This window comes from Sparus aurata, chromosome 16 (assembly GCF_900880675.1).
Source record: "Sparus aurata chromosome 16, fSpaAur1.1, whole genome shotgun sequence".
NCBI classification, from domain to species: domain Eukaryota; kingdom Metazoa; phylum Chordata; class Actinopteri; order Spariformes; family Sparidae; genus Sparus; species Sparus aurata.
In genome coordinates this window covers 4,484,007-4,504,679 of record NC_044202.1, presented here as the reverse complement: position 1 = coordinate 4,504,679, position 20,673 = coordinate 4,484,007, and the positions used below count along the sequence as shown (strand labels likewise).

General features: G+C 44.3%; 1 protein-coding gene across 6 annotated transcripts; it reads right to left on the bottom strand.

Annotated features, from left to right (window-relative positions):
* Positions 1-193: 193 nt before the first annotated feature.
* On the bottom strand, positions 194-19,882 carry loxl3b (lysyl oxidase-like 3b). Of its 6 annotated transcripts, none has more exons than XM_030391632.1 (16): positions 19,634-19,882; positions 16,210-16,572; positions 15,843-16,006; positions 13,486-13,703; positions 11,667-11,732; positions 10,615-10,671; positions 9,118-9,325; positions 8,816-8,996; positions 6,520-6,674; positions 4,010-4,165; positions 2,569-2,728; positions 2,236-2,479; positions 2,019-2,134; positions 1,691-1,827; positions 1,446-1,557; positions 194-1,359 (listed from the first exon to the last, which is right to left on the bottom strand). In XM_030391632.1, the coding sequence occupies exons 2-16, from the start codon at positions 16,562-16,564 to the stop codon at positions 1,286-1,288; spliced, it is 2,403 nt and encodes an 800-aa protein (XP_030247492.1). In that variant the 5' UTR covers positions 16,565-16,572; positions 19,634-19,882; the 3' UTR covers positions 194-1,285. The 6 variants fall into 6 exon arrangements, with proteins under 6 accessions (XP_030247492.1, XP_030247490.1, XP_030247491.1 ...); XM_030391630.1 differs by lacking the exon at positions 4,010-4,165 and adding an exon at positions 5,700-5,870 and having other exon boundaries at positions 19,634-19,881; XM_030391631.1 differs by lacking the exons at positions 4,010-4,165; positions 19,634-19,882 and adding exons at positions 5,700-5,870; positions 18,674-18,739.
* Between the last annotated feature and the right edge of the window lie 791 nt (positions 19,883-20,673).

Genomic DNA, 20,673 nt, shown 5'->3' with positions numbered 1-20,673 from the left:
TCGGCATCACGGCGAGCGGATCCCGTGTTTAATCAGCGCTGAGTACTCATACGGTTAATTTATACCTGAATCAGACTGTTTCCTTCTCGTGGAGCGATTTTACATTTCAGGCCTTCAGACCAACGAGGACAGAAAACAAGACGTGGCAACAAACCAGAAAGGTTGAGAGTCACTGCGAGAAACAGCACAGTTATTTATTATTCCAATCCTTTTTATTGTGTGTAGCAGGTGTGATTACATCAGCATACAAACAGCGATTCTTGAGTGTAATTGTAGTTTTTTTTGTCTCTGCCCGATAACATCTATGTTCTGACTCTAAACGGCTATTAATAATACACACAGACTAAAGCTAACGTTGGCTTCAAACTGACCGTAATGCTAATAATGAACACGTGTTGTTCTGGAGCACCTTGATAGTAGCAATAAATACATTCACAAAAATTGAACTGTGGAGGCAGGCGTAAACAGAGATGGCGGAAAACTGAACAGGAAGTGATGTGAAAACCTTGTTTTTCTCTTGTGCAACACGTTGACCCTTCAAAATAAAACTTGTCGAGCGCGCCGTGGGAAGGTTTTTTGGAAACGGGACTCTCTCATCTCGTTTATCAGTAATTCCCAGTGATGGAATGAAACTAAGTACACTTACTCAAGTACAAATTTGAGGTACTTGTATTTTACTTGAGTTTTGCTACTTTATGCAGCCTAATACTTCCTCTCCACTACATCGCAGTGACTCAACTACATTTGACTGGCAGCTTTAGTTACAAGTTACTTTTAAACCCAGTATGAAGTTGCACTCCAGACCTGTAAGACTTTCACAGAGCTGCACTTGTTCCTGTTCTGCTGTCGCTAACAGCTAACGCTAACACCTCAGGTAGTTCTGAACCAGCCCGCTCCAAGTACAAACAAAAACTGGTTATAAAAAAAAATAAAGAAGAAAAATAAAAAATAAACCTCATTCATAACTCGGAATATAAACATTCAACAGAAGGCTGTACATTTCGTCATACACAGACTGACTTTATAAAATCCTATTTTGTGATAAAAAATATAGCATTAGCTCACATTAGACTGAGAAAGGAAGCTTTAAAAAAAACACTTGAATATTCAAGTATAATAACTCAGACGTACAACACATTCACTGGAGGAAAAAATACTGCTGGCTTCTTCAAAGGCTTTGTGAATAAAAGGTTTGTGTCTTTCTTTTTGAGCTAACGAGGTGTTTTTAACTCATTAAACCCTCACTTTGGGTCTCATATTGTTGATTAAAAAAAATGATTGTTTATTAAGAAACTTGGTTATTCAGCTGTCCGGGGTATTTGTCAAACCTCCTCTCTGCCTCCTCACTGAACGCATCACCTGCAGAGATGAACAGATTATGAATAAAGCAGTTAGAAAAATGTAAAATTAGACAAATTTGACTTCAATATTTGACTGCTGCTTACCGATGTGGCAGTTATGGAGCCAGATTCGATGTCCGTCATATTTGCAGTTGCATTTCATGCCGTTGTTGGTGAAGTCACTCTCGGCCACCTCCTGATTTGGATTGATCACGATCTGAATGGGTGAGAAACGTAATGGGAACGTTTTTCAGACATTTAAACAGTGATGGAGGACGTTTCCTGATCCTGAAGAAGATCAAAACTCATGATAGGCCAGATTCATACAGACAGAGTCAACACATGCTCACCTGCAGGATGTAGTTTCCAGGTCTGACGTCTGTGATGTCGATCCACTGGCAGTCGATGTCGTGTCGGTACAGATCCCAGCAGCCCACGGTGATGCCCTGATCGCCAAAGTTGGCACACTCGTACCGCTTAGAAACACCTGGGTGGGAAAAAGATTGATTCATTTTACGATGATTTAATGAATCCATAAAAAAAATAAAAGATGGCCGAAAATTCAACCTTCATCTTTGTCATTATTATCACTTGTACACATCTTCTCTTTGTTCTGTCTTAGTTCTCCTAACAAATGAAAACATACTCTGTGGTTCAACCCCGAAGTGTCAGACTCACCCTCCTGACAGTCCGTGTCCTCCAGACAGAAACTGGCTTTGTGTCCCTCGGCCACTTTGGTCCCGTTGGCGTTCAGCAGATCGTAGTGGGTGAAGATGTCCATGCTGTGGTAGTGACTGTAGAGAACAGAGAGGACGGTGTTAACATATGTAGGGATTAAACATTTCATCAAAACAAGTCTCTCCTCCAAAGCCTACACTAATGAAGACAGCATTACCCGTGACAGGCGTGCCAGACCCACGAGTGCCTCCCGGCCTTCGGCTTGAAGTCGGCCCGGCCGATGTTGTGGATCTGGGAGGAGAAGCGGAGCAGGCGGCGGTGTCCGTAGGGCCAGTTGGCCTGGGCTGCAGATTTGGACAGGCAATCCTCCTCGGCAGCGCAGTAGAGCATGTGCAGAGGACGATCCTCGATGTAAACCGTCTGCTGGACCAGAGGGGCGTTCAGGACCAGGTCAGAGGCCGCTGGGAACAGGAGTAGATGCAGGATTGGACTTCATTTTACAATTGTCAGCAACCAGAGTTTGTTGGAAACATCTGTGGTCGTCACTCACTGTCAGAGCAGATGACTCCGGCTGAAAACTTTGCAGCCGACTTCTGGCAGCTGACAGTTTTGTGATGTTGGCACTGGCTCAGCGACATCTCGGTGCCCGTGCACTTCACGCCGCTCATCACCATCTCCGTCACATTACTGCTGTCCCAGTACCACGTTTCCTTAGATTCAGGGTTGAGAAAACAAACAAACAGACGAACAAAGAAGAAATACAGTGCATTGATCAGGAAGTTGAAGCTGCAGAGGGTTCAGTTTGGTGTTGCAGAAAAACAGATGTTGATGACTCATCTCTGGCTGCTCGCTGAGGACACAGTGTGATGCTGAGTTTATGTTCACTGGAGGACGATAACTTCGTGCAGACACTGAGCGAATCAATAATTACATGACTTACTGGAAGGCTTCTTAACTCCACACCACTACAAGCATAATTATAGACCGTTGGTAAATAAGTATTTTGTATCATGTTGCTTTGCTGCAATTAATTCAACTTAGATACTTCAAATATTTGATCTTTGTGTCTAAAGTGCTGAATCGTGAGCTCCAGGTGTGATGTTGTCATGCAGAAAATGCAAATTTCAAAGTTTTGTGTGCCCACTTTCCCCTCAGACTAACCCACTTATTTACTCCAACGCGAGTCAATGATTTACTACATTTTCAAGAAGCCACAGAATAACTAAATCAGTCTCGTCCTGTAATCGTGGTATGTTTTCTTCTGTGGGTGTAGAAAATGCTCTCTGGAAGGACTTCTGCTTGTTTCGAGGGAACAAACACCAAAACTTTACATTGTTATTGCTGTTTTTAAAATATACACTCCATAATTTTTGTTTGGTTGCACATCAGTTCATCCAAATCATCCAGTTTCCTTCCAGTTTAGCGCTTCGAAACTCGACACAGCTCCCAGCTTTTCAAAGCTGCAGCAAAGAGCTGAGATTTAAATCTCTTATTGTAAATAAAACTGACATGACTGCAATATTTTGGTTGGTAAAAGGTTTTGGTGTAAATTTTTACTCCAAATGAATTTCCAAAACTTGATAAAACTGATTCCTGTTTCTTTTTATACGTAAAAATGTCTATTAAAACAGTTAATGCAGACTTATTTTGAGATGTTCTGACATGTGTGGCGCTCTTACTTTTCTGTTTTTACGTCTCTAAGCTAATTTAATTGCTTGATATTCGAAATTTGTTTCAGTAAACCAGTTTGATTGAAACGTTTCAGTATATTTAGACACTCTGATACGCTTTTCTTCTTTGTATTCTCTTTTTCTACATTTTTATCTGAGATTCAATCTGATTACAATAAATTAGCATTACAAATTAAACCCATAACAGCAAAACTAGCCTTGAAATGAAGCGACATCTGGTTCTAATATTTCCTGTGATTAACATCAGTCGAGTGTCTCAGTGTGGAACAAATCTCTTCATTGAAGGTCGGTCCTACTTACATTGATGGCATGCATGGAGTAGCCGAGCCCTAGCTGCCTGCAAACCACCATGGCTTCCCTTGTGGTCCAGCCTGTGCTGCACACTGTGCCCCACTTGGACCCAACCTGAACCTCCACCCGGCCCTCATAAGTGCTCCGGCCGCCCACTATCCGGATCTGTAGAAAATGTCCTGCTGGGAGTCAGTGAGGGGACACACTTCCTGTCCTGTCTCTGAGCCGTCTGGGCTCAAACTAACGTAGGTGGAGGATGTGTCGCTGAAGCAGCAGCTCGGTTAGACTTTTCTAGGGGTGAGAACGTCAGCGTGGTTTCCAGATGAGGTCACCGCTTTGGGTTCAGTGGTGAGTTTGATTAGAAACTTCGTGCGAGTCTGTTCTGGCTCTTTCAGCCCACGTAGAAAAAGACCACAACAGGATCGTATTCTACGCAGGAGGAGAAAACATCTACTCCATATGGAACTCATAATTTACTGTCAGACATTCAAGTGATAGTTCTGTGTTTTTGACGTGGGACTGTGAAAGGTGCTTATTCCTGGTCAGTGTATTACATACAGCAGATGGTGGTTAGAACGCCCCCAGTTTGAAGAGGTAATCGAGAGAAGATCCTGGCAGGGAGGCAAAGTATTTTAGGCACCTAAAAACAGGCCTACCTCAAAAAAAAATGTGTATTAGTTTAGGTTGACGTTATATTTAGAATATTTCCGTCAGACAGTCCTTTCCTCTGGCGCCATATTTCTTTCAACCGTAAAACTTTTTGGAGAAACTTCTGCTGAACTTACATTTGCTTTTACGTAACCTTTTTCATATGAATGATTACCGCAAATGCTGAGCTGTATGATAGCAAGAAAAAATGGTGGAAAAACACTAAATACAACATGCACTTAAACTGATACTGATTACTTTTAGGCAGGCCTTTGTCTGTCTTCTTTTATTGTGTTTGCTTCCCTCCTGAGCGCCTCTCCACACCCGCCCTGCATCCGCCTCGTTGTCCCTGCCCTGATCAAATCAGCTTCCTTCCTGTGTCTTCACCTCATTCCCCTCACCTGCACCTCCTCCCCTCCTCAGTTTAGTTTGTATTCAAGTCCAGCTGTCATGTCGGAGCCTGATTACAATCGGTTTAAAAGCCCAGACAAGATAAAAATGCTCCATACAAACACCTCAGTCAGAGTAATCAGGGCCAAACTGAATTAAATTCAATCAGTCGCATAAACCCGTTAAAATAAAAACTGATTATTTCCCAGCTGCGATGTTTCTGCACGCCATCCAGCTTGTTTTTATTACAAAACTCTAAAAAAAAAACGTAACATAAACAACGATCTATCGACATCTATCTTCAGGACAGGAAGCTGATCAAACACGCGCCAAAAGAGATAAAATATCTGGCGAGGAAGAGGAAGGCATGACGGGACATCGCCTTAGCACAAAGTCGTTGTTGCATGTAAACACGCGACCCTGTTAATCCCATTTGACCTGAAATCTTCAATCAGAATAAGGTAATAGTGTCCATGTACTGTAAACAAAGCTACTGGTTCACCAGCTGCCATCTACTGAAGGTAATACACTGACTCTGTATGGGTGAAATCACGTCAAACCAATTGGATCACTGAGTGTTCCTGACAGTATATTTAAGTTGCATATGTTACGTGAACTGGAAGGCAGACAGTTGCCCTCAGCGTTGTTAATGTTAACCTACTTGCAGGCCCTGGTTAGCGTAGCCCAGGCCCAGCTGCCTGCAGGCCACCATGGCCTCCTTGGGGCTCCAGCTCTCTCCACAGATCAGACCCCAGCTCTGCGTCCCGTTAGAGTCTGAGCCCAGCACCTCCACGCGGCCCTCGTAACGGGTCCGTCCTCCAGTGAGTCGGATCTGTGCGGGGCCGAACGGGTTAGAGACTACAAGGCAGAGTGTGGATGCACAAGAGACACGCGGGATAAAAAACTATATCTTTTGTGTTTCAGCCTCGTTAAAAACCTTCAAAGTTAACGTGATCAATTAACTTTACTTGTGGCTTATATGACTGAGAACTTGTAGAGTTTTTATCCCACTGAGTCCGGCCTCTATGTGCATCTACACGAAACACGGGACGGTATCATCTGGTAGAATACAAACTGCATGACCAGATGTACTCCGTGTTAAAAGAAAATCACTGCTGTCACAAAAAAACGCATCTCTAAAAATACATTCTGACACATTTTTCAACAATTAATCAGGTCTTAATTCAGTAAATGCCAATATGAATCGGATAAAATGACAAATGAGATGACTGTTTTTTCGTGACGGCAGTGAAGAAGTATTGATTGAGGGTGAAAATGTGAGATTTCTGTGAGTATCAGCTCTAAATCTAACATGTTAGGGCGACTGAAAAGACCTCTTAAGCAGCAGAACTAGATGAACGGATATTACAATAAATACAGTACGAAACAGTTCTGACTGACGTAATAAATAGTGAAATAATTAGCAAGTTAACAGCACGAATACAAGATGAAACATTTAAGTGAGGAGGTTCAGGTCTGACCGAGTTCTCGAAGCCCATGTAGGGCACGTTGCAGCGCACGGCGGCGTCCTCCACGTGCTGACAGTCCTCTGAGGTGATGTTCTTAAAGGGGCAGTTCCAGATGGACCTCTCCTGACCGGCGCACTTCACCTCGTTCATGTAGATCGGACCCATTCCTGGACGAACAGTCACAACGGACGGACAGAGAGAAGCTTTTAAAAGACTCGTTTAGCTGCGGCATTAAATGCACATGAAGCCATTTAATAACGTTCTCACTGTAGATCAGATTAGAAACAATCCAGGTCAGTTCATGAGCTCCAGGCGTATTAAAGGAGCCCTACTGTAGATAGTGTGATTTCTATTTATGATTTTAAATCAGGTCTAGGCGCTTTATGAATCGGCGAAGGTATCAAAACACTCAATCCACTCAGAAACAGGAAACTGTGATTTCGAACGAGCCGTCAAGACTTCTGTGACGTTGTGATGTCACAACTACACAGTCGCTGCTCTCAGAAATGTCCTCAGCACGGCCAATGGTTGCATGAACACCGGCAGAGCTGAAATACAGTGGGCGGGGCCGACTCTGGCCTGTGAGAGCTGACCAATCAGAGCACAGTGGGCTTTTAGGGAGGAGGGGCCTTAAAGAGACAGGAGCCAAAACTGTACGCCTTTAAGACCTCTTGAAACTAATCTGCAGCTCGATTCTCAACCCTCTTTGCTGAGCGTGCGTGTTCTCTGTCAGCGACACCCGCTTTTACCTCCACCCTCTAAACTCTCACTCCATCACTTTAGGGTCGCACCATCGTGAGGTGATCGAGTTATGAAATGTCTCTGAAAGGAATTCCTTCACCGGCGCTCGTTTTGGACTTCGGTGACGTTCAGGAATGTTTCTTGGACTCGTTCGGCCAGGTGGCGGTCCGACATCCACCCGAGCACAGAGCAGGTATGCTGCTGCCTCCTCCACCGACTTCCTCTGCGGTGGAAATCATAATGTACACACACGGCAGCAGCCATCCACACCCAGAACCGCCCTACAAAAGACTGCTTGTTTCTTCCCCGGTGGAATCTCAGGGAAGTTTACCTAAAAGCTGCACACACCTCCGTGTTCTGGAGAATCGCCAACGAAGGAACACACACACTGAGATAAATATTTTAATATTGAGCTGCCACTTTTGTCCTGAGTGACGTGGCAGCACTGGAACAACTTCCTCATGCTGTGACCCATTTCACTAACTCCACTTTGGAGGTTGAAGAGGAACAAATACAAAATCCTGGACGTACTGTAATGACTGCTCCTTCCACTTTTAGGCACACAGATGACCTAAAAATCCACATAAATCTATAAACGCACAACTAGTAATTTGACAAGGGACTCAAATGTAAATGTAAACACTCTGAACTGCAGCTTCAGGGTGTATTGTGTCTTTATAGCTCTTCCCTTAATAAGATACTTTAACATGAGCCTTTACAAACATCCTCACACAGAAGTTATTTCTTTCCCAAGGAGATACGCTCACTTTCTCACAGACACACACACACACACACACTCCTTCATTCAGCTGCTCTGAGCCATCAGTGAGGAATTTTGAGTCAGATTTTGCTTTTCGGCCAAATTTTCAAAGCAGTTTCCAGCCAACCGACCCAACGAGTCCAGTAAATGTGTGTTTGTGTGTGTCCAGAGAGGGAAAAGCAGAGACAACAGTTTGGTATGAAGTACTTCACTCCCACTCATCACCCGAAAAAGTAATTGTATCTTAAAAACTGTTTTATGGTCACTCATGTGGAGGCCGGACCGCTCAGACGCAAGCTGCACTTGTAAAATCAAGCGCCTCATTTTCACATGAAATGGTCCGTCGCCTCGCTGGAGTAACAGATGGTTTTCTCTTCTGAAAGTGCCTGACGGACCCTCAGAATAGCTATTTAATGAATATGGGGGGGAGGGAGAATTCATGTCGGGAATGTAGCGGGAGATGGAAACGATACGGTGAGATTCGTCTGTTATTGTAGTGATCTGGTGAGAAACGGTTTGTTTACGGTGATGAAGTTCTTCTATCATGTCTTTGTTTCTCTTCCGTCTTCATGCGTAACATTCCTTTACTTATTAAAATAAGCTCCCGAATGAGGAATCCGTAAAAAGGAATGTGGATTTATAGGGGAGATTATCAGTGCTCGGGGGTTAAAGGATGACCTGAGAGATAAGACAGGCGGCTGCGGATTGACAGCTGATGACTGAAGTCCACCTTCCGTCTCAGGTGACGGGTTTAAACGGGTTTAATGTGATGCAAAACCAGCACATTCACTATATTTTGTTCCTGACCTTGACCCATGCGGGCCCCGGTGAGAGCCTCCTTGGCGCTGCCGAAGCCGAGCTCCCTGCAGACGACGCTGGCCGACTGCAGGTTCCAGCGGTCGTCGCACACCGTCCCCCACTCGTTGTCTTTCAGCACCTCCACCCGGCCCTCGCCCAGCTTGGCACCTCCCTTCAGCCTCACGTTTCTCTAGACAACAAGCAGACACATAAAACAGACATTTTAAACTACAGCACACTGTGCACTTAGGAGAATATCATCCAAACCAGTCAAGGTGGACGAGCTGCCCTTCACTTAAACACAACTTTACCGAAGTTTTAAGTTTCTTCTTCAGGCCACTGTTCTGCATGAAGAGCGGCCCCGGCATGCAGCTGACCACGGCCGCCATGCCGCCCTCGCAGGTCGATGTGGCGTTTGGCTTGCTGAACTCCAGGGGGCAGGCTGCCAGGTGGACCTCTGTGCCCGAACACGCCACAGAGTGAATGTGGAAGTGGTTCTTCTGACGCTCCAAATATAATCTGCAGGGAGCAGAGACGAGACGCAGGGGGTGTGACGGCGGAAACATCAGCTGTGTCCCAAACCCACACTTATTCTATACAGTATGTACATTAAAGTCATCGTAGACGATTTAAACAGTTATTTATTAGGCAATTTCTCTCTTTCTTTCTTTCTTTCTTTCTTTCTGTCTTCAATGTCTTGTAATGTGGATTTGGGACACAACAATTGATTAAACGACTGAACTGATGCATTAGACATAAACAATTGACAATATGCTGAAAATAAAAATAATCACGATAAAAATGCACAAATGACTGAAAATGACGCTTTATAATCGATTTACAAAGAAAAACTGCACATATCCTTCTTCACACCCATTAACTCACATTACAGTAAGAATAAAATCAATCAGGCTCACACAAGCAAGCACATATATTGTCTTAAATTATCTAAAACATGTTGAACAAAAGGTTGAATAAGGTTGAATATTCAATTAAATTGAGTTTCTAAATTTAACTTGCAAAAACGTCAATTTAGAGCCATTGTTTGACACATTAGTAAAGCCTGTCACCACTCTCCAGCTTGGATGGTAAATATGTCGCTGCCTTTTAGCTTAGCTTAGCATAAAGACTGGAAACAGGGATGACAGCTAACTGTAGCTGAGTAAGTGGCTAACAGCACCTCAAACTACTATTGAACAATAACACACATATCTTTGTTTAATCTGTAGAAAAATGAGAAACTGAGTTTTACGTGAAGTTGCAAGTGAGCAAACTGGAAAAAGGGAAGAAACTGCCAACAAAAGCCGCCCTGCAGAAGCCTAAAAGCTCAGAAATTAATGTGTAATGTATCTCATGAGTTTAATCCATATTGGTATTTAACTAATCCAAGCGCTGAGTTTATTGTTTCCCCCCAGTTTCCAGTCTTCATGCTAACCTAAGCTAACCAGCTTTAGCTTCATGAAAGTGAATATCAGTGAGCATATTTCCCAAAATGTGGAATTAATAAAGCAAATAGATCTCTGCGATCAAAAACCAAATGGTTTGCACATAAATTAAGATGCTTTAACTAAAACTAAATGCTCAAATAACGTTGGAAGTCATGGACCTTCTTCCTGTCCACATGTGGGCAGCAGGTGGGAACACTGGAGGGGAAGGATGTGGCTAATTATTAGCTTTCTCTATTCTTGGGTACATCCAACATTTTGGGGCAAATCCCCCTAAAACTTCTCTTCAGTTTTGTGAGGGAGGCTTGTTGTGTGATCGCGTCTTTGCGGACAGCTTGAATTTTTTTTGTTTAATCAGTTTACCTTTTGCCAGGGCTGCTCTGTTTAGACTTAGAGTTAGCTTTAGCTTTGGAAGTCGGCCTGCAAGGTAAACACGGGTTAGACAGCTGCACAGTGAGAATGAAGTCACAACGGTTACACGATGCACAATTAGGTTAAAAACTGTCACAACACTGTTCAAAACGATGTGTCTCCTTCAACACAGAATATGTTTTTCGCACATATGTTGAAGGAGACGCATCCTTTTTAAATGACAACAAACACAAATGTGACAAAGAATGAGGACACATGGAATTTGGACATTATTGGGTTATTTTGACAGGCTGCATGACAAAAAGTATGTGGACGCACACTTTTACCATAGGAAGCGTCTCAGGTTAAAAAATTAAAGGGGCACTATGCAGATTTAGTGAGGAAATCTGTATTTTTCTTTTCCACGACTGAATAAACAAGCTGTTCACTGAGGGGGATAGAAACACATAGTTTTAAAGCTAGACCGGTGGCAGGGTCCGCCACATATAAACAAAGTAAAAACAGTATGTGTTGTGCTTCAAGGTCAGTTTGTTTATTCAGCGTATTCAGTCGTGAAAATGAAAAAGGGTTAGAGGTTTAGGGGTTTGCGTCAGGTTAGGTTAAGGTTAGCGTTTGGTTTGGGGTGAACCGAAACTGACCCTCCTCCAAAAAGCATGCCGTGGTGCAGAATGGGATTTCCAGATGTTGCATTACATTAAAAAAAGGACTAATCCGTGAAAACAAATAAGCCCCATGTTACTGACACAGCACAGATTGACAACATCTGTCCTATCAAAAAGGTTTAAACTTTCTTAATCCGAGCACTAGAAGTTCCCTTGATAAGATCAGTTTTTTTTACAATCTGTGCCACGTCTGTAGAAATGTGAAGAAAGACAAAAAACAAACCCATTCACATGCTGCACATCGTCATAATGTGATATTAAGAGAGAGAGGGGGGAAGTGGTTGACTATCATCTACTCCCGACAGGAAACCCACTGTCATGAGTACAGTACACAGAGTGCAGACGGCGCTGGACGGTGGGTTTTCCCGGGTGACTGTGTACCTTCCACCGGCTGAGACATTAACCTTTGGCCTGGAGACCTTCTCAGCCGCTCGCTTTTTCAGACGTCTGCAACAGTGAGACAGCCGAGATTCCATCACACACAGGAGAGAGACTACATTGCAAACACACACTGTCTCCTGGCTGCACTCGTACATGTCTTTCAATACGGCGAATAACACGTTTGACATTCCACAGGTCCGCAGTATATCATGTTGCAGACTTCAGGTCAGCGGTGTACGATCACAATTACACAACTATTCCAGCTATTCAGAATTCAGCACCATGGTGGCTTATTGAGTCTCATTCAGCAGCTGCAGCAGCTCAGTACCTACCTGTCCATTGGCTGGTGATGCATTAGAAGTCCAGTCATCAACTTTGACGGTGATTGTGACAAACTAGCCAATTAAAACTGGCAGATTTCTCTTTAGGTGCACATATATGTGTGATTTCTGCTGCTAGGGGTCAAAACAATGAACACAGAAGAAGCAGTTTGATGACACTGTGAGGTAGCACGGGAAATATTGCCTTCACGTGTCCAGGAAATGCTTCGCCAGCGAAACCGCTCATCTATCTTGGCGTGAAAATAGTCACATTTTAGGAAAATGTCTGTCACAAAATCTGCAACTGGCAAATTGTTTCAGCGTGTGCCTGTTCCTCTCTATCTCGAGAACTTCCAACACTCACATCGCACAATCTGACTGTACGCAGGTCGTCTTCACTGCAGTCATTGTTGTCTGTGCATTATGAGACCTACTTGAACCCCCCCCCACACACACACTGTTTCCCTCCCCGAGCTGCAACCTTCACACACGCTTGAGAGAAAACACACACTTCCCCTCGTACTACTGTGAACCATCTGCAGGGAACGAATAAAAAAAACGACGTCCACTGGAGCGCGGCCAGGAATGTGTGCAGTCACAGTGGAAGAACAAACTCGGAAGAGGACGTGGAGGTCGGAGAGTCCACTGAAGTAATCACTGTCCTCTCACCCCACAGGAGGAGGACATGCAGTACAGAGAACACTGTGAAGAGGCCTTAAGTGTTTTAATTCGACCGTTAATCTTTTTATTCTGTCCGACTGTCCCATACGATTTATCATTTTTAATATTTGTGCACAGGATGAATGAACCCAATAGATTGTGAGAGGAAACATTTCTTCTGGTTTTCCCCTGCACCATAAACAACCTGCAGGAGATTCATGATCTGGTTTTTAAACAATAAATCATGAAGCAGATTTGTTAACTTTGCTATCTCTTCACTGAACTAGCTCACTGCGCCAAACGGAGCCCCGCAGATATGACAAACACGCACCGCTTCAAACTTTTTCATCTCTGCAGGCGGTTATAATAATCGCTCTTCAACTCCCTCTGCAAAGTAATGACCAGAGGCAGAGAAACGTGAAATATGTGACCCGACCTGGAGAGTGTCTTTTCCAAAAAAAAAAAAAAAGGAAAAACAAAAACATCCTCTGAAGGGAGAAAAAAAACAGAACAATCAGACGCACATGTGCTTTGTTGTCGGGCTGCGAGTTGCGGCAGATGGAAGACAAAGTTAACACGCAGCTCCTCTCGTGTCCGCGCAGTAAACAGCAGGTCCTATAATGTCCACTCTCTACTGAACAAAGGCTGATATCCTGCGTGCGGTTCGGTCAACGTGCTGCCACTTTGCTTTACGGACTAAAACCACAGGAATGTCAAACAGGGCTGCAGCAAACTTCCCAATCCCGAGTGAATGAGAGAGCCGCCGAGTGGTCCGACTCTCACTGCTGGTGCGCGCGAAAGCTCCCGCAGCTGCACCTTTAACCTCACCGTGTACTTACTTGTAGAAGTTCTTGTTGACTTTCTTCTCGTGGGGGAATCCCAGCATGCCGCAGACCACGCGCGTGTTTTTGATGGACCATCCCACGTCGCAGATCTGCGCCCAGCCGTCTTTGTATTTCACCTCCACGACGCCCTCCGAGATGGGCAGCCGCTTCTTGGCCATGGCGACCACGGGCCGGAGACGCACCTCCTCTACCTTGTTTTCATCGACGTGAGCCTGTTCGGAAGAAATCAAGGTCGACTCTTTGAGTTTTTTTATAATGAATATAACAAAAAACTCATGTTGAGAAATGTAAAATGGACCACTTGCATCTTTTTTTCTGCCTCAGGCGTTCTTACTTAAACCACTAATTTGATTGTAAAGCCTGATACAGTAAATCTGCTGTCTACAGACAGTTTGATGACGCAACACACCGTGACTTGACAATTTAAGGATCTAAGGCTTCGGTTTGCAGAGAGGAGCAGACTAAACAGTGAGTCACAGCTGTGACGGAGAGTAATTTAGGTTAAATCTTCTCACTCACAGCTCATAAGTGGTCAAATGTGACTATCTCTGATTACCAGCTTCAGACTGAGTCACTTCCACTCTGGTTTATTTGGGAAAAAAAACAAAAAAAAAACTGGCTGTGGTTGAAGATTGAAGTCTGGACGCCACATCAGAAACAGGCGGACAGACGGAGGGAGAGTCGTAGAGAGTCCGCCCACTTCAGATCTTTCTAAGCACCGTTGCGTCTCATCCAGTGGTCTGTGGAGACCGTTCCCCCGGTCTAACCTTGTTCACCTCGGACCAGTCCCAGTCGCACGGACGGGACATCAAAGAGGACGCGTGGAAAGATGATGACCGGCTGGAAAACAGCTTCGATCTTTATTTATCCAGGGAGGGCTTACTGAGCACACTGGAGTCTTATTTCGAAACACTCTGCTTCACATTTGTTTGGCCATCTCTCCCACCTGAGAGTCCGTGAATACGAACTCTCTCTGAGTGATTCCACTGGAGGAGGCGGGAGTGGAGGAGCACGGAAAGTCGAGCTTTCTCAATAATATGATTAAAGACAATTATATTCGTGCAAAGCAAAGCGATGTACTGCTCAGAATTCATTAGACGTGCTCCCTACAGCTGTCTGTCTCCGGGTTATTCTCAGGTTTATTTTCTTTCCCAGAGAGTTTTCAGTGTCGTCCCGCCCTGCTGTGCTGTGATTATTGAGTTTTACTGTGCTGCCGGAGAGCTGCTGTAAGCTTCTCACCTCAGAGACGAGGATTTGTGTCCCTTGTGTCCCCTATTTGCGCAAGGCTAGTATCACCTGTTGGCCTCGAGTCATTTGCAGTAATTGCGGAGGAAGTCTGTGATCTTAACCTCATGTGAATCACATATTATGAGATCATGCGATAATACTGCTCCGCTTCAGAGAGCTGATGTTTCACAGAGCCTCAGCGAGAGAGGTTGTGATTTCTAAATCATATTATGTCCCCTTCTAATACCTTTCTCCTGTGGATGAGACTCATTTGTCTTCTTCTTCTCTCTTCTTTTTAGACGTTTCAGTCGTGGTTTGGATAGGTTGAGGTGCCAAAACTAGCCATCTGTTTAGTTTGGACATTATCGGGCTGATATCATCTTCTGTAGTCAGATCCCAGAGGACGTTTTGTATTTCTCAGTTTAAATCAAAATTCAATTCAATATAATGAGTATCAGGTCTTTAAAATGTTCTGCAGACCCTTTCAGATTGTTTTTGTGGGACTTGCTGAGGTTTGGACCTTCACAGACACGAGTTCATCTGCTTCTAGTGCGCGAACGCTGGCAAAAAACATTTAAAAAAAACCACAAACCACAGACCACAGTCTAATCAGACACAGACCTTTTTTTGCAGAGTGAACCGAACACTGTACTCTCTAGTCTCGAAGGCCTGTCGGATATCTGTTTATCTGCATACAAGTTTGTTTGTTGTCTTTGGACGAGAGGAAGAAACCACATCAGCAGAGCTGGATTTCACATCTGCTCCTCGGCGTCCCGGAGGTCACGACCCGGCTCCGCTCCGCAACCCCACAAACAATCAGACAAAGGTACCGATGCTGCACTCTGTTATGTAAGGTATGTCAGCTTTACTGAGAAAGCTCTGCACACACTTCATCACCTCAGGTTTTCTTGGAGAGACTGCCTCTTTCAGACACGTAGTATAGAACAGAGTTAATCGGCTCCACGTGTGCTGCAGCTTCAGGTGGCGCGGCACCGAGGCGTTAAACCTCACAGTCTATAGGCTGTAAACACGAATGTTTATGGTCGTGTAAAAGCTTCTTAATGAACTCCGAACATCAATTTCACTGCAACGAAATTACACAAACCTCTTAAAATGATACTCACGTCGATAACGTTTGAGTCCACGAAGCCGGGGATCCTCTCGTCTTTGCACACGACGCCGGCGTCCTCGTCGTGGGTGCAGTCGCTGTTGCCCCAGCCGCGGGACTTGCAGAATTCAATGCTCTTCTCGCCTCCGCCACACATCACGTTGTCCAGCCAGATTTTCCCTGGACAGGCAGCGGACTGTCAGTGTGGCTCCAGCACACTCCCAGGCCTGCAGGGTGCGATGAGTCCAGGCCTGGGAGTGACACTCTGGGAGCTCACAGCAGCGAGCTCTCCACAGTTGCACTTATTTTAGAGGTTATGAATGCAGCACACAGTGTATCAAACCAGAAACTGAATTTGGAGAGGCAGCTGAGGTTGCTCTTACCTTGGCCCTTGCCATATTTGGCGCTGTGCGTCCATCCCGTGGCTGCGACGAAGCCCAGTTGGCGACAGAGCACGTTGGCGTTGGTTATCGAGAAGTCGTCGTCACAGATGGTGCCCCACTCTCCCTTGTAGAAAAGTTCCACCCGACCCTCGTTGTGTTTCCGCGGGTATCCAGCCAGTCTGACCTTTAGCCGATCGGTCACCGGCTTGGGGGACGGGGACGGGGATGGCGTGGGTGCCGATGTGGGTGTCGGCGTGGCTCTGCTCGACGGTGTCGTCTGGGCCACGCAGCAAGTCAACCAGAGCCCGAACAGAAGGCCGAATGCAAACTGCTGCCTGCTTGTTGACTTCTCCATGATGTCAGCTGCACGTGAAGAAGAAAAAGAAAAGAGAGATCTGAGATCAAAAAGGAAGACGGTTTCATCTTCACATCAATAATATCTCCTTGGAGCTTGGTGATCCCTCTGGTTGGACTGTACTTGCTGTGATCCTGCATACAGTGGCGGTCTTTTTGACAAGTCTTAAGTGTCAGAATGAGACACCACAAGACACCTGTCAAAATATACGCTCGGTTATTGGGTCCAGTGTATATGAAACAAGAAGACCTGCACAGAGGAGCTGAAAATATACTCTGCATATGGAAACACAACTGATGAAAGAGTGCAGAGTTGCTCTAGCAGTTTGATTCAAACCATCTGCTCACTGTTGACTTGACTGTGAAGTGAAGAAGAAGAATAACAGGGAGCTTTTAAATATGTCCGGGCGTCAATTACATGAACGTTTAGCTGCTCTTTCACACGTTGTTCATCTCTTTTTGCGGATTTTCTGTCCAGTTTCTTTCAACGACGATGTTGCGCTGAAGATCAGTTTTCCACCATCACTCGGGAAACTTTAATCGTTGTAATATTCATTCATATTTCTCGACACAACAGGCCAACCTTTTCCCTACAAAATGTCCACTCTGCTCTCTTAAAACCTTCCTGTAGGCGCTGCATGCTAACATAGTGCCCGCTATTGATAACCTGACAGCTTCGCTCCGTCTCAGCTTTTTAGCGGGTGGCGGGGGGGGGTTGTTCCCTTCCAGGAGACACAAATACAGTAGTGTGATGTGTTTGTACAGAGACCACAACCTTAAGGTGCCCTTTTCCAAAACATGTCTGCGGACTGACTGCGTCGTCTGAGTCCAGTTTCACGGTGTGTGGACGGACACACAGACGCTTTACACTGAGCTTTCGTCACGGAAGATATTCTGGATCTCAAAAGTCCAGAGCCCGACGAGCACATCAGATTGGTTGGTTGGGCGCAACTGGTCAAACTAGACATTGTGACATAACCAGGTGTCTTCCAGCAGCTACATTCAAGTCTGGTTTGGCGTTCGTCCCCCAAAAAAGCAGCAGGGAGCGAGAACGACGTCTAAAAGACATCTTAAAGAACGAGCGAGGAGGAAATCTGCAACCGTGGACTTGTTTAACCGATCTTTACACTCAAACTACACAGTTAACTCACCATATTGTTCACATACACACATTTTTCCTGTGCAATGAGGGATGAGAACAAGCATTGTTGGTGCTTACTTTCTGTTAAACCTCCAAAAAAAGCAGTTTAAATCGTCTCTAAGCGGTTCACAACCTGCTTGATAATCTCACCTCCCATGTGGCTTCATTGAAGTAAAGTGTTAAAGTTTCCAGATCTTAGGAATTACTGAAGTGTTCTCATTACTGATAGAGATAATGGCTACGGAAACAAGGCCCAAATTTAATTAATTGGAATCATCCCGAAAGGGAGACGGACCCGCTGCTATAACACATAACTTCCGCCCCCCCACAGCGTTTCAAAGTGGTATTATCCTTGGCGCCGCTGATGGAAAGACAGCTTTTTATCCTCAGAGAAGACCACCAACACAGGACAAGACATGAGTTTATCAATTCATTGACGAGATCACCAGCAAACTTTAATTTCTCAGGGGTTTTTGCTCCCATTGGCGGACAGAACGGCATTATGAAAGTGAGTTTTAAAGGTGCAGATGGAGTCATTACTCCATAACCATCACATTGTGCATCTAACATTTACTTTAAAATGACAAATCGAAGCAAAAAACTGCAGCGTTTGTTCCAAAGAACCTCCATCACACAGTCCAGAGTATCTGACTTTAATAAAAACACTAATTCAAACCAACCCTCTCTCACATCGAACTGTTTCTCTTCCTCGCTCGCCCCCCCCCCCGTCACTGAAGCAGTGACTCTTCATACCAATGTGCTCATGGATCAGGTCTTGTGAAAGGCTCAAATCATCCAGGCGGCAGTTCTCCACATCAGCACGACCGCTTTCCCTCGACACACATTCCCACTAAAACGCAAACACACATGCGACTGTTTGCGCGTTTGCTAATCACAACCAGAGGTCTGCACCTTGTTGCCCCTCAGTCACACTGAAACAAAACCGGGCAACGGATGAGATTTTCCTACCGTGCTGCGTTGTGTTGTTGTCGTTGACCTCGGAGGAACTTTTGGGAAACTTTGGGAAACTTTAAAAGCCACATCACAAAGGACAGGACGAGTGATGGAGTGAGCCGCGTTATAGATCACGTGTGGAAGGAAAGAAAAAACTGCAGTGGCTCAAAATAGAAACAGACGGTGGTCAAGCGTGGAAATTCTGAGAGAGTGCAATTAGGGTTTGTGCAAAACCCAGATACAAAACCACCACAAACTCTAAGAGAGAAACAACATTTAATCTGTTTATTCTCCTCCAGCGTGACACTCGATCTGTCTTATCAGCTACTTTGGGAGATCGGAAAACTCCCACCGACGGAAAGTTTCAGCACTTATCTTCTGGAGAACAGCTGCAGAGCATCTGGACCGTGAAACAATTAATAAACATTTATATTACAACTGCAGGCTTGCTGGCTTCCAAGAAAGTGAGAATGAGGATTTTGCAACCCAAATGTTGCATATATCTGATATTTAAAGCATTCATAAATAATTCCACAACTTATTCAGCCTTAATAAGCGTATTTTAGCACATTTACACAAGCAGAAATTCCTCTGAATACACCTCAGACTACTTTTCCAAGTCTATGTTTGGCTTTGGGGAACAAATCTGCTCCCTGTTGCAGCATTCCTGACATTTTTTCCCCTCTCTAATGATCAGCATCCTGATAGTAAAGGAGGTGGTTTTACTTGTACATTTGAATATATAATGAAAATACACACTTCTGTAAATGGAGCTTGAGTCGGTATGAGGTGATTTTATTGCACACTGCTGCCTCACAGAGTTATAAAAGCTGTATCAGCCCCAATGTAACTTATAAGGCTGCTTTTTTTCTATCAGATCAGAGAGCTAAATGTGAGTTTTGCAGATAAATCTCGATTCTAACCTGCATTTTTCTTCATCTCAACACAAAAACTGTGAGTGTTATGAAACCTTACCTTATGTTTGCAGTGTGAGGAGGTTATAACGGTTCCAGTGGAGAGTGGGGAGCTGGAGGGAGGGGGGAGCTGATCCAGAGTCCCCCGCAGACAAAAGGATTAATTAATATCCCAGCACTTGTGTTAATTCATGTCCTCCGTCAAACGCAGGTCTAATCTGCGGGGCAGTGGTCCACCAAGCAGCCAATTTACTCCTGACGGCGTTATTGTCTGTAAATTGCCAGCTGTGCAGCCCTCAGTGAGCAGCAGCAGGAGGAGGAGGAGGAGGAGGAGGCTGGAGTGGGCTGGATCTCCTCCCTGGAAAGAAAGACACTAACTCTTTCATGGATGGTTCTGTAACAGGCTGTCTCTCCTCTTGCATAAAGCCGAAAAAACGTGCATTTCATTTATTTCACACGGAGGCTACGTGCCTGCGGAGGCGCGACGTGTCTGCAGATTTACAGCCGGAAAATAACTGAGGACAAGTTTCCTTTTAGGAATATCTGGAGGTTAAACTTTATAAGATATCTTTGTGTCGACCTGCATGTTTGACGTCGAATTTCTTTTTAATAGCTCCCATAGAAGAACCAGTAAAATTAAATAAATATTAATTAAATATTTAATAAAGAAACATGACGAGGACTAAAACCCAGTTAAAAGAGTTGTGTCTCATTAAACTATTATAGAAAGATAATTCGGCATTGATTTTGAATCAATGGGTCACATGAAATGGAATCTATCGCAAAAAATGCTGATTTTTAATTACGAATATTAATAAACATACATTGGGAGCTCTAAAATCCAATATAAAGAGGTGTGTCCTATTCTTTCAGAGCATGTTTACAATTCGGCATTGATTTTGAGTCACATGGCATGAAGACTATTGAAAAAAATGCTGATTTTTAAAAATATTAATAAAAAATATGGGGAGCACTAAAACTCAATAAAAAGGTGTGTCCTATTCTTTGAGAGTATTTATACAATTCGGCATTGATTTTCAGTCACATGACAGGAACTCTATTGAAAAAATGCTAATTTTTAATAAGAAATATTAATAAAAG

Bases quoted from the DNA above. Each gene is read 5' to 3' on its own strand.
- loxl3b (XM_030391630.1), bottom strand. From the start codon at position 16,564: ATGGAGAAGTCAACAAGCAGGCAGCAGTTTGCATTCGGCCTTCTGTTC. The intron at 2,480-2,568 runs GTGAGTGACGAC...TCCTGTTCCCAG, and splicing joins CGGAGTCATCTGCTCTGACA to CGGCCTCTGACCTGGTCCTG. The intron at 1,558-1,690 runs GTGAGCATGTGT...TCACCCATTCAG, and splicing joins CTGGAAACTACATCCTGCAG to ATCGTGATCAATCCAAATCA.